Below are 15000 nucleotides of genomic sequence, written 5' to 3' on the forward strand. Positions count from 1 at the left end.
TTAACACCAACTGATGAACATTATCACATAATTTATTCAGAAAATATAAATAACGACAAATAAAGTATATATACTATTAACCGCAACAGGTAATTGTAAAAAAAAAAAATCCAACATAAATATTATTTGTACAATTTCAGAATGTGCTTGTTCTATTTTTAGACAAAGAAAACAATCTGAAGTTGTCTTTATTTATTTTTTTAAGTTATCGTGCCGTGATTTTACCAGTCCGGCCCACTTGGGAGTAGATTTTTCTCCATGTGGCCCCCGATCTAAAATGAGTTTGACACCCCTGTTGTAAGAGGAGAGTGTGTTTACTGATGTGCTCCTCAGGACCTCGCCGATGACCTCCAGTCTCCTCCAGTGGTGTGTGTGAACGGGCCGGAGGACAAGCTGTTCCGCAGTCAAAGTGCCGACATCACGCTGTCCTCTGAGAAGGAGCGAATCAAGAAGATGCTCTCTGAGGGGTACCAACACACATTTCACATCAGGGAGTCCAATATTATTACCATAAAAGTCCTCATTCATGGGAAGAGAAATCGTTGACTTTCTCTTTGGTCGTATGCTTAAAGCTGTGTGAAAGGGTGCTTTCTATTCTTTCTCGCCAAATAGAAACCATTTTAAATCCAATTATGAAACACAAAGGGAACATTGAAGGTGACCTCCGACAAACAAGGAATTTTGCCTATCGTTCCCAATCTTTATGAGAGACAAGAAGACAAAAGGTTTTGGTTTTTTTTGCATTCAAACTTGTAATGTTTGGCTCGTTCTTGGTAGCTAGCAATGCAGCTGTTAGCAATCAATTCTACTTATAAATCACTTTAAAAATGCATTCAAAAAGCGTCAACAATACTTCATTTACGTTGTGTAACCTGTATAATAACCAAACTGTAGCAACATTGTTATTGTAAGAGTGAACACTGAGGAACTCTTTTTTTAGCGTACTAACACATCGCCTTGCGATGGTGTCAGGTTCAAACACCGATGACATCTATTAGACAAGACAAAAAGCAAGGAATCAAACAGAGACAGGATTCAATTTAGCTCATGAGGAGAAACGTCTGGGGCTGCACACTCAGCTACAGCCTCCCACCACGCTCTGAAGGCAGTCCCAACACGCTCCTTTATTTGGGCATTTTCTGATTACATTACATGACGTTACGCAGCTGCTCCTAAGGGGAGGGGGTTCATAAACAGTTCAGAGAAAAAGGTGCCTCGAGCCTTGTCAGGTTTCCCCCTCCTCTGCTTTGTAGACCTCGGGTCTTCCAAAGAAACCGACTCCTCCACGTCGCATCCCATCGCACACAGTGGAGGTTTACAAGCTTGATAAGAACAAAGACAGCTTTTGTCTTCTCGCAGGGCAGCCTGAACTCATGGGAAAACAAGTTGTGTGATAACTTATATACAATCATTCTGACAGATGGCATGCTAAGGCGTTAGCCGTAAGCTAGCTTCTGTGTCTGTACTGAGTGAAAAGCATGAACAATCATTTACGGTATCTGTAAAGTATTATTTCATGTTTTGTTTGTACACAGCTAGCCAGACAGTGTATGTACTGTAGTTGTAATAACACACATGACGTGCTGCGTGTATCATGATCAATATTATAGTGACTCACTCCATGGACAGTTGGCATGTTTCATGAGGGATTTCCTCAATCCTCAGGAGGATTGAGGAAATCCCTCATGAAACAGGCCTGTAGAGATGAAATAGTCTTGTGATTTTTTCCCACACATACATATTACGCTCTACCACGGTATCGAGCACTATTTTTTGGATAATCTAATTAAGACATATATATATATATATATATATATATATATATATATATACACACACACACACATATACATATATATATATATGTATATATGTGTATATATATATATATATATATATATATATATATATATATATATATATATATATATATATATATATATATATATATATATATATATGTACAAACCCCGTTTCCATATGAGTTGGGAAATTGTGTTAGATGTAAATATAAACGGAATACAATGATTTGCAAATCCTTTTCAACCCATATTCAATTGAATGCACTACAAGGACAAGATATTTGATGTTCAAACTCATAAACTAAATTTTTTTTTTGCAAATAATAATTAACTTAGAATTTCATGGCTGCAACACGTGCCAAAGTAGTTGGGAAAGGGCATGTTCACCACTGTGTTACATGGCCTTTCCTTTTAACAACACTCAGTAAACGATTGGGAACTGAGGAAACTAATTGTTGAAGCTTTGAAAGTGTAATTCTTTCCCATTCTTGTTTTATGTAGAGCTTCAGTCGTTCAACAGTCCGGGGTCTCCGCTGTCGTATTTTACGCTTCATAATGCGCCACACATTTTCGATGGGAGACAGGTCTGGACTGCAGGCGGGCCCGGAAAGTACCCGCACTCTTTTTTTACAAAGCCACGCTGTTGTAAAACGTGCTGAATGTGGCTTGGCATTGTCTTGCTGAAATAAGCAGGGGCGTCCATGAAAAAGACTGCGCTTAGGTGGCAGCATATGTTGTTCCAAAACCTGTATGTACCTTTCAGCATTAATGGTGCCTTCATAGATGTGTAAGTTACCCATGTCTTGGGCACTAATACACCCCCATACCATCACACATGCTGGCTTTTGAACTTTGCGTCGATAACAGTCTGGATGGTTCGCTTCCCCTTTGCAATGTCGAATATTTCCAAAAACAATTTGAAATGAGGACTCGTCAGACCACAGAACACTTTTCCACTTTGCATGAGTCCATCTTTGATGATCTCAGGCCAAGCGAAGCCGGCGGCGTTTCTGGGTGTTGTTGATAAATGGCTTTCGCTTTGCATAGTAGAGTTTTAACTTGCACTTACAGATGTAGCGACCAACTGTAGCTACTGACAGTGGTTTTCTGAAGTGTTCCTGAGCCCATATGGTGATATCCTTTAGAGATTGATGTCGGTTTTTGATACAGTGCCGTCTGAGTTATCGAAGGTCACGGTCATTCAATGTTGGTTTCCGGCCATGCTGCTTACGTGCAGTGATTTCTCCAGATTCTCTGAACCTTTTGATGATATTATGGACCGTAGAAGGTGAAATCTCTAAATTTCTTGCAATTGCACTTTGAGAAATGTTGTTCTTAAACTGTTTGACTATTTGCTCACGCAGTTGTGGACAAAGTGGTGTACCTCGCCCCATCCTTTCTTGTGAAAGACTGAGCATTTTTTGGGAAGCTGTTTTTATACCCAATCATGGCACCCACCTGTTCCCAATTTGCCTGCACACCTGTGGGATGTTCCAAATAAGTGTTTGATGAGCATTCCTCAACTTTATCAGTATTTATTGCCACCTTTCCCAACTTCTTTGTCACGTGTTGCTGGCATCAAATTCTAAAGTTAATGATTATTTGCAACAAAAAAAAATGTTTATCAGTTTGAACATCAAATATGTTGTCTTTGTAGCATATTCAACTGAATATGGGTTGAAAAAGATTTGCAAATCATTGTATTCCGTTTATATTTACATCTAACACAATTTACCAACTCATATGGAAACGGGGTTTGTACATACATACATACATATTATATATATATATACATATATATATATATATATATATATATATATATATATATATATATATATATATATATATATATATATATGTATATATATATATATATATATACGTATATATATATGTATATATATATGTATATATACGTGTATATATATATATGTATGTATATATACGTATATATATATATGTATGTATATATATATGTATATATACGTATATATATATATGTATATATACGTATATATATATATATGTATATATACGTATATATATATATATGTATATATACGTATATATATATATATATGTATATATACGTATATATATATATGTATATATATATATATATATGTATATATATATATATATATATATATATGTATATATGTATATATGTATATATATATATATATATATATATATATATATATATATATATATATATATATATATATATTAACAAAAAAAGGTGAAATAACTAAAAAAAATGTTATATTCTATTTTCTTCAAAATAGCCACCCTTTGCTCTGATTACTGCTTTGCACACTCTTGGCATTCTCTCCATGAGCTTCAAGCACACCTGTGAAGTGAAAACCATTTCAGGTGACTACCTCTTGAAGCTCATGTATTTAAAGTTAAGACTAAGAGTGTGCGAAAAAGTAATCAAGAGCAAAGGGTGGCTATTTTGAAGAAACTAGAATATAAAACATGTTTTCAGTTATTTCACCTTTTTTTGTCAAGTACATAACTCCACATGTGTTCATTCATAGTTGTGATGCCTTCAGTGACAATCTACAATGTAAATAGTCATGAAAATAAAGAAAACCCATTGAATTAGAAGGTGTGTCCAAACTTTTGGCCTGTACTGTTTATATAGAGAGGAAATGTCCTTTATTTCCACTGGTATGGTTTATAAATGTAATCTGGAGATGATGTGCATTAAACATCATTGGGTTAAAGAAGGAATGTTATATGTTTGCATTAAAAAAAGACAACAATGCGGTTGAAGTCAGCATCCAGGAGAACAAGAGTTGTAATCCATCGCTGATTAAATGGAATTTGCAAGCAGCTTTCTCTGTATTGACAAGATTTCCATGTCATGGTTTAATAACTATTTGCAAAGTAATGTGAAAAAAACCAAGCTGGCCTCAGCGCCTCGTTTCTGGTTACTGTAATCTGAGGACAACGTGATGAAATTATTTCTCATCCTTTTTAAATGTGATCGTCTTGAGGCTATTTTTACTCCACCGGTGTTTGGCCCCCAGGTCTATCTGCGAGATGAACCTGGAGGCGGAGCTCTTCACGCTGCAGGACAGCAACTCCAAATTGGTGGCGGCGTTGCACGAGGCCAACGCTAACGTGGAGCAGTGGAAGAGGCAGCTGCACGCCTATCAGGACGAGACGGAGCGGCTGCGAGAACAGGTTAGCAAGCAGGAACCAGTTCACGGGTCATCTCAAGATTTATGGCCCCGTATTTCTGAAGACTGAGAAAGCCTTACACTCTGTGGTGGGGCATCATTTGATTGACTTTCAGCGGCTGTAGTTTGCGGGTCTAGGTGCAAAATAAAATAACAAAAATATTTTTTAAAAAACAGTAGTTAGTGAAAAAAAACCACCTAGAAGTCACTAGCCACATGCACATGGACAACATACTTACTCAGTGGCCTAGTGGTTAGAGTGTCCGCCCTGAGATCGGTATGTTGCGAGTTCAAACCCCGGCCGAGTCATACCAAAGACTGTAATAATGGGACCCGTTACCCCCCTGCTTGGCACTCAGCATCAAGGGTAGTAATTTGGGGGTTAAATCACCAAACATTATTCCCGGGCGTGGCCACCGCTGCTGCTCACTGCTCCCCTCACCTCCCAAGGGGTGATCAAGGGTGATGGGTCAAATGCAGAGAATAATTTCGCCACACGTAGTGTGTGTGTGACAATCATTGGTACTTTAACTTTAACATGTGTAGCCCGCCTTCCGCCCGAATGCAGCTGACATAGGCTCCAGCGACCCCCCGCAACCCCGAAAGGGACAAGCGGTAGGAAATGGATGGATGGATGTATTTAATCTGATCATCATTGTGATTACAATGTTCCTGTGTACATGGACCATGAAAAAAAAAGATCTGATGATGACGTGCAGTTTCATGCGTCACACCTTAAATCGGACTACTTTACTTTGACATGCGCAGGACCTAACATAAACAGAAAGGTGTGTTATTATTTGTGCTAAGGCGCCATCTTTTGGACGAGTTTGCTCACTGCACTTTACCATGAATTGATTAATGTGGACCCCCGACTTAAACAAGTTGAAAAACTTATTGGGGTGTTACCATTTTGTGGTCAATTGTACGGAATATGTACTGTACTGTGCAATCTACTAATAAAAGTCTCAATCAATCAATCAATGCAGGTGCTGAAGAAGCACTAAACTTACACCGTAAACAAACATGGCTTTGTGCATTTCTGCTCGTCCGACGTTATCACGGTATTTATCATTTTTTACTTCTGTTCACTACTTTTGTTTTACCTCTCTTTTTGAAATGGAGCTGTTCCGTGCTTCTTATTTGTAAGTTGCCGCACGTCTTCATGTTACGACTTTCTGTGTATGTGTTTGAGGCTAGCAGTTAGCACTTAGAGTAGCTGCAATGTCGTGAATAAAACAGCTTGTTAAGACGACAACTGAATACCTTTTTTTTTATTGTGACATCGACATACGGCCCGCGGGGCAATCCGACCCGCCGGACGTTCAACATAACTTTTTTAGACCTTTAACATCCAAACTGTAGCTGCCATTATGATGTGCAGTGCTGTTTTTAAATGACCATAAGTCTTGAACTATAGAAAGTATTTCAATGGTAGAAATCTGCGCTTTTGAGTGTTATAGGAGTTATTAGGGTAATCTACGTTACAGCAGCTCTGACGAAGAACAAACCAGAGTGGGCGGGGTTTGTTTTCAGAGCAGCCAGCCCGAAACGCGTGTTTTAAAAACTGATTTTTATAACAAATGTCTGCATAAAAGTGATAATATATCATATTGTACTGTAGGTGCTTATTACTTTGCATTCATATTTTGCTGTTTGTTATATTTGTAAAAGATGTCTATCGAGGAGCTGGTCTGAGAAGTGAAAGAGGAGCGATGTTCATATAATGTTAATATTCAGTGTTTTATTGCTCATAGTTATTATTGTAAATCCCACTTTCTTTATATTAATGTGCATTTTTGGTGTCCCATTCAGTAAAAAAAACTGTAAAGTTCCATTCCGTGTTTTTGAGGTAGTCTGTTTTTAGAAATGGACATTGTGACTTTTGGTATTAGTATTCCTGAAAAAAGGGAGCCAAACACACAGACTGTACAGCAGTTTTTTACAGCTAAATGTGTATGTATTATTTATACACACATACACATTGGCCCCCCAGACATATTTCTTCTCTCAATGTGGCCCCTGAGTCAAAATATTTGCCCAGCTCTGTTCTATACCATACTTTTGTTTTTGCTAATCTTGTTTTAAAGCAACAGACTCAACAGTATATAACGCTACTTCTGTACACTGCAAAAACTGAAATCTAAGTAAGATGAAATATCTCAAATAAGGTTGATATTTGCTTATTTTCTGTCTGATAAGATAATTCTTCTCACTAAGCAGATTTTATGTTAGTGTTTTACTTGTTTTAAGGGTTTTGGTCCTAAATGATCTCAGTAAGATATTACAGCTTGTTGCTGAGATTTGATGACCTATATTGAGTAAAACATGCTTGAAACTAGAATATCAAATGTTGCAAAGCTGTCATCAAAACTCACAAGTATAAACTACGTACTCATATAGTAATACAGTTGTTATTAGTGAGAATATACTTATTTTAAGGTATTTTTGGGTTCATTGAGGTTAGCTGATTAGGGCCCGCACGGCCCATGTAAAAGGAATCCCAACGGGAGTCCTTTTGCATTGGGACGAAGGACCTATTGTTATTGTAAGGTTTTATTATTATTATTATTATTATACCGGCCGCCTCTTCGAGCTGCAATTTGACCCACTTTACATGCTTCAAAACTCACCATATTTGACACACACATCAGGACCTGCGAAAATTGCCATCTAATAAAAAAAACAAAAACGCCAAAACTCAAAATTGCACTCTAGCGCCCCCTAGGAAAAAACAAAATCAAACTGCCTGTAACTCCCACTAGGAAGGTCGTAGAGACATGAAACAAAAACCTCTATGTAGGTCTCACTTAGACCTACATTTCATAATTTATCATCCTCGGGCAAAAACCAACAGGAAGTTGGCAAATCCCCCTTCAAGACAAAATTGTACTAAAAACACTAATTTTTGCCTCTTTGAGCTGTAATTTGACCCCCTTAAAATACTTCAAAAGTCACCAAACTTGTCACACACATCAGGACCGGTGGAAATTGCCATCTAATAAAAAAAACCGAACCCCAAAACTCGAAATTGCGCTCTAGTTTTACTTGTTTTGGAAAGTCCTGACAAGCCAAATTTTCTTGTTCTATTGGCAGATAATTTTGCTTAGTTCAAAATAAAATACCCCTAATTTTTGTATTTTTTGTTCTTGTTTTTGAACACTGACTTTTTGCAGTGTTCACGTTGAATGTAGAAGACGGCAACAAGACAATGGAGAGTATTAAATGTAGTCCCCCTCCACCACCAAAGTATATCTAACATCAAAGACATGCGCAGTAAGGATCATTCTAACCTGAATTTCGGAATGTGTGTTTTTCAATGCGCTACAATACAAATGATTTTCGGCATAAATCACCCATCTCGAGCCGAATACAATTTTGATCCGAACGTGTGTGATCGGGTCAAAATACTCCGAAGCATTTTTATTCCGGTTAGGTTTTTAATCGGATTAAATGTGTCCATGTGCACATAGCTAATGTCCGAAACGTACGTTCATTACAGCTCTGCTAAGGCAGTATGTGATGGTTCATGTCACATTTCACTCCAAGACTCCCTGTGGATTTGACTTTATTATTTCCCTTAAATCACCTTTCATGTTCCATTCCAGTCAATGCACCTCCCCTCCTCCACACGTCAATAAGTGTTTAACAAAACGTGACGCCTTTTTAATATAGCTCAGCGCCACAGTATCGATCCTCTACTGCAGTGTTTCTTAAACGGTGGAGCGAAGAGAGACTTCCAGTATTAATGTTTTTATCTATGCTTGAGTGATACGCACACCATTGAGCTCGGTGGCAGCATTGCTTGAAATAATAAATAGGCTGGCCAAGAAACATGCCAAAGTAGGCCTTGGTTTGACCGTAAATACTGTCAGTTTCAAACACTGATGACATCTATTAAACAAGACAAGAAGCAAGGAATTTAAACAGACAGAATTAAATTTGGCTCAGTGAGGAGACCTTGTACAGTGTTCCAGTGTACGCCTCCTCTTTTATTTGGACTTTCCCTGATTACATGGCAACAGCTGTTTCTAAGGAACGGGGGTCGTAAACAGCCATCGCCTTTGATTACAAGACAGTTCAAAGAAAAGGTCGTAAAAGAGTTCAAAGAAGAGGTCGTAAAACAGTTCAAAAGAACGGGTCCCTGGAGCTTCGGCCGGTCCTGCTTTCTCTCCACTTTGTAGATCTCGGGTCAAGACAAAATCTTTCTGTGGATTACAATACACCAAAGAAACAGAACACCTTCATGTTGCTTCCCATCCTACACAGTGGAGTTTTACAAGCCTTCTTCTTGGTAGGATCAAAGACAGCTTTTGTCTTCTCGCCGGGAACTCATGGCAACACAAAGTTTTGTGATAATTTAGATACAATTATTCTGAGAAACACTGCAGGTAATAAGGATATATTCGGGCTGGGTCGATAAAACGGTATCAACAGGGCTCGAATTGCCGCGACCGCCCTCTTATTTGCCGTAATTAATGCCCATAAAAATTGACCAACATTAGCAGTAACAACTTGCCGTAACCGCCCTTCACTTTTTACTTGGTAATGGACGAGGGATATATGGGATAATGATAAGTTTCCTTTATAATACACCAAACCCCCGTCATTTATTCACGCATGTTAGTTTACACGGATTTAAGCGCATGCACACTAGCATCATGTGGTTCTTTAGTCATGACGCATCGAGGGTATCCCCTCGGAGTATACTTAGTCGAAAGACCTAGAAGTCACAGTAAGGGTGGCCGTATAAACGACGCCAGCACTGTCATAAACATGTGCCATATAGTAAGACCACACTAAACTACAATCCCAATTACATAGCGGGAGAATATTTGTACCGCAACACAACATAAACACATTCCCAGAATTCCTTGCAGCACCAACTCTTCTGGGACGCTCCGGACATTTTCCCTCGCTTCCCGCCGTGTGTTTAGGAGCGCACTGCTGTTAGATGGAGACAGGTGTGGACAATATTGGAGACACTTGTCCCCACACTAAAAGTATACAGCGAAGGAAAAAAAAACGGTATATGTATGCATGCATGCATGCTTTGGAGCCCCTGCCTGGAAAGAAAATAATGTTTGCCTTGGTGCCCTTCTAACTTGCCTTGGTGCCCTAAAATATGAGCCCTCCCAACACTTGCCTTGACCTTAAAAAGTTCAAATTTGAGGCCTGTAGCAATATATATCGCGATAGACACGTAATCAATATCAATAAAACATGTTTGATTTTGGTCGGAAGAAACCGGACGTTACAAAGCATGGTTGGTTGCATGAACAAAGGCGCTCACGCTCTGGTAATCTAGCAAAACAGGCAATAATCAGAGAGCAATGGGGGTCACGCTAACAGCCAATCACGTAATAGTTTCAAGTTTGGTTGCGCCATCTTGCTGTTTCTCTGCATGGACTGAAAGAACAAAGTACGTGTGCTGCAGAGAGCAAAGAAATTGTCAATAAAACAGGAACATTTACCTCAACGGTATGGCAGTTTTTTGGATTTTTTTCAAACGGACCGTCCGTCCACCCTCGGCCATTCTTTATTTGGGTAAATGGAAACAACAGGTAGGAACTAAAGCGCAGGACTGTACAAATAAAATAAAACAAATGTTCTCCTTTAAAAATAACAGTAATTTAGTGCAATAATGTTTAAATAATAAATTACTGAATAACATAAATTCCTCTCAGTACGGACCAAATTAAATGTTTTACAGAGCACATAACTTCCTGGCCCTAAACCTGCAAAAAATAGTGTTAGGTTTCTCTCCGTTCATATTGTTGCGTCTGGCCAGTATTCCCTCTCAGGCAATTAAAGTCACTGGTCAATCCCAAGTTCTTTCAATGACATATATGCTGAGTAAGAAGGACCATCAAGACAGAATAGGAATATTATCATGTTTTACTGAAACTTCAGGAGACCAGCCCACATCAATACAGTCATGGTCTAACATTCAAACGGAAATAAACTACTTCTTGAATCGGAAAGCAGTCCCCCCCCCCCCCCCAGAAACGAATGCCTCCCCCTTCCTCAACACTGATAAGGCAAGGAGGGGGATGTATCCTCTTCACATTCCAATGTCTAAAACACTAAACAGACCTCTGTAGACAAAGAGAAACTGGTATACAGAGTATACAATGGAAAAGTACTAGCTGCTCCAAACATGTCTATGAATAAAGAAATAACTCTTAAACATACTGTATATGCATTCTCCACAATATTTTCACACTTTGCACTGTTTTGTTACACTTTATTAATCATTTCTTACATATTCCTTATTTTTGCAACCTACATTTTAAGAGGTTATTGTTAAGTGTTCTCCGTGCTCGTGTTGACATTTTTGATAGCTGAGGGGATTATAATCACAGGGAAGGTTACAATTGAAATAAAAATGTTAACATTTAAAGGCCTACTGAAATGAGATTTTCTTATTTAAACGGGGATAGCAGATCCATTTTGTGTGTCATACTTGATAATTTCGTGATATTGCCATATTTTTGCTGAAAGGATTTAGTAGAGAACATCGACGATAAAGTTCGCAACTTTTGGTCGCTGATAAAAAAAGCCTTGCCTGTACCGGAAGTAGCGTGACGTCACAGGTTGTGGAGCTCCTCACATCTGCACATTGTTTACAATCATGGCCACCAGCAGCGAGAGCGATTCAGACCGAGAAAGCGATGATTACCCCATTAATTTGAGCGAGGATGAAAGATTTGTGGATGAGGAAAGTGAGAGTGAAGGACTAGAGGGCAGTGGAAGCGATTCAGATAGGGAAGATGCTGTGAGAGGCGGGTGGGACCTGATATTCAGCTGGGAATGACTAAAACAGTAAATAAACACAAGACATATATATACTCTATTAGCCACAACACAACCAGGCTTATATTTAATATGCCACAAATGAATCCCGCATAACAAACACCTCCCCCCTCCTGTCCGTACAACCCGCCAATACCAATCAAACACCCGCACAACACACTCAATCCCACAGCCCAAAGTACCGTTCACCTCCCCAAAGTTCATACAGCACATATATTTCCCCAAAGTCACGTACGTGACATGCACAGAGCGGCACGCACGTACGGGCAAGCGATCAAATGTTTGGAAGCCGCAGCTGCGTACTCACGGTAGCGCGTATCCAACTCAAAGTCCTCCTGGTAAGAGTCTCTGTTGTCCCAGTTCTCTACGTGTTTGTGTTGCTGCAGCCGGCCGCTAATACACCGCTTCCCACCTACAGCTTTCTTCTTTGCAGTCTTCATTGTTCATTAAACAAATTGCAAAAGATTCACCAACACAGATGTCCAGAATACTGTGGAATTTTGCGATGAAAACAGACGACTTAATAGCTGGCCACAACGCTGTCCCAAAATGTCTGCTACAATCCGTGGCGTCACACGCAAACGTCATCATACCGAGACGTTTTCAGCATAATATTTCGCGGGAAATTTAAAATTGCACTTTACTAATCTAACCCGGCCGTATTGGCATGTGTTGCAATGTTAAGATTTCATCATTGATATATAAACTATCAGACTGTGTGGTCGGTGGTAGTGGCTTTCAGTAGGCCTTTAATGTATTTTTCTCCTGGTTTGTATTTTTGATAGGTTAGAAAAAATATCAATAATTATCAATATCAACCAATATGAAAAAAAAAAAGTATTTCGTGATACAGCTTTCAGACATATCGCCCATACTTAGATTATATATCTTATTTGAAGCAAGCGCAAGTCAACAATTAGCTTTACACATACCGATAAATACATAAAAAAGATCCGGTTCCCAATAGTATTTCAATTCAAGGAAGGAATGACAATCACTGCTTTGCTCATTCTTTTTTTTAGCAATTTTCAGGCCATTTCAAAGCTGATTTCAGTGAGACTCCCCCTCCCGAGCTCGTTTCCTTCCATCTCAGGACGGAGAGGCCAGGTGGCTGAAAAATGGCTCATGTCTCTGCGGTGGTGCAAGAGGAAGAGGAGTTTGTAGGACAGCCATATCCTACTTTCACTGGCCCACTTAGGCGTCAAAAAGAGAGGGCTTACCGGAGGGAGATGACATCTGCTCCTCTCCTCCCCTGACTTCCTTTTGCTTCTGCTCTCAAGCAAACTTGAATTAAACATAATAAAGTGTTCTTAAACAGGACCAAGTGCTCATTTTAATACACTTGGGTACCTTTTGGTTGGAGATCACAACTTTGCATTCTTTAAAATTAAAGTAGTGTTGTCCAGATACTGTATATCAGGGGTCACCAACGCGGTGCCCGCGGGCACCAGGTAGCCCGTAAGGACCAGATGAGTAGCCCGCCGGCCTGTTCTAAAAATAGCTCAAATAGCAGCACTTACCAGTGAGCTGCCTCTATTTTTTAAATTGTATTTATTTACTAGCAAGCTGGTCTCGCTTTGCTCAACATTTTTAATTCTAAGAGAGACAAAACTCAAATAGAATTTGAAAATCCAAGAAAATATTTTAAAGACTTGGTCTTCACTTGTTTGAATAAAATTTTATTTTTTTTTCCTTTGCTTCTTATAACTTTCAGAAAGACAATTTTAGAGAAAAAATACAACCTTAAAAATGATTTTAGGATTTTTAAACACACATACCTTTTTACCTTTTAAATTTCTTCCTCTTCTTTCCTGACAATTTAAATCAATGTTCAAGTAAATTTATTTTTTTTATTGTAAAGAATAATAAATACATTTTAATTTAATTCTTCATTTTAGCTTCTGTTTTTTTGACGAAGAATATTTGTGAAATATTTCTTCAAACTTATTATGATTAAAATTCAAAAAAATTATTCTGGCAAATCCAGAAAATCTGTAGAATCAAATTTAAATCTTATTTGAAAGTCTTTTGAATTTCTTTTAAAAATTTTGTTCTGGAAAATCTAGAAGAAATAATGATTTGTCTTTGTTAGAAATATAGCTTGGTCCAATTTGTTATATATTCTAACAAAGTGTAGATTGGATTTTAACCTTTTTAAAACATGTCATCAAAATTCTGAAATTAATCTTAATCAGGAAAAATGACTAATGATGTTCCATAAAAAGATTCGAATTAGCTAGTTTTTCTCCTTTTTTTTGGTTGAATTTGGAATTTTAAAGAGTCAAAATTGAAAATAAACTGTTTGAAAATTTAATTGTCATTTTTTTTCGTGTTTTCTCCTCTTTTAAACCGTTCAATTAAGTGTAAATATCATTAATTATTAATAATAACATAGAGTTAAAGGTAAATTGAGCAAATTGGCTATTTCTGGCAATTTATTGAAGTGTGTATCAAACTGGTAGCCCTTCGCATTAATCACTACCCAAGAAGTAGCTCTTGCTTTCAAAAAGGTTGGTGACCCCTGCTGTATATGTTTTAAGTGTAAAAAGAACCGGACATCATTTAACTAAGCGGTGCATCTCACTGTGTAAAAAGTACCATGTTTTGCCTATACAACTGGACAGTTTGCATTAATAGAGAAACACAGCTTTTCATGTGTGTGTGTTTTAAGGTGGCTGACCTCGAGGCCCATGGGGGTCACGGCCCCAGTGACCGGCTGAAGGATGAACTGACTCAGTCCCTGGAGGAGCTGGAGGCGCTACTGAAGGCTAAAGATGAGGTCCATACACCTTGTCTACCAATAGAGTACAATACAAAAACATTATGGCACTCTGTTTTACTTATGTGGATTTTTTTTTCCCTCCCCAGGAAATTCACATTTTGCAAAGCAAAAGGGCAGAACACCATGACATAGAACGCGAGAGGGATCAGGCGATACATAGATTACGGGTAAGCGTGGCATTACGATAGTACAGATAATTAGTACACATAGGGCCTGATTTACTAAGATCCAAATCCCTTGTGTTATGACTGTGTGTACTACTGAAATGTGGCGCACACCGCCTTATTTAGACAAGGATTTTGCATGTACTATATGGCGCTTTCAGCACGGAGACACTCATTTACTGCAAGTATATATATATATATATATATATATATATATATATATATATATATATATATATATA

At 38.2% G+C, this 15000-nt stretch overlaps 1 protein-coding gene across 4 annotated transcripts in view; it reads left to right on the forward strand.

The window, feature by feature from the left end:
- LOC133630620 (homer protein homolog 3-like) overlaps nucleotides 1-15000 on the forward strand; it is a 104460-nt gene that overhangs the window by 67950 nt on the left and 21510 nt on the right. For all 4 annotated transcript variants that reach the window (XM_062022213.1, XM_062022212.1, XM_062022211.1 and 1 more), the window contains 4 exons: nucleotides 334-467; nucleotides 4844-5000; nucleotides 14484-14591; nucleotides 14681-14761. In XM_062022213.1, coding sequence (XP_061878197.1) covers nucleotides 334-467; nucleotides 4844-5000; nucleotides 14484-14591; nucleotides 14681-14761 — 480 coding nt within the window. The remainder of the gene's footprint in view (nucleotides 1-333; nucleotides 468-4843; nucleotides 5001-14483; nucleotides 14592-14680; nucleotides 14762-15000) is intronic.

This window comes from Entelurus aequoreus, linkage group LG16 (assembly GCF_033978785.1).
Source record: "Entelurus aequoreus isolate RoL-2023_Sb linkage group LG16, RoL_Eaeq_v1.1, whole genome shotgun sequence".
Classification (NCBI taxonomy): Eukaryota; Metazoa; Chordata; class Actinopteri; order Syngnathiformes; family Syngnathidae; genus Entelurus; species Entelurus aequoreus.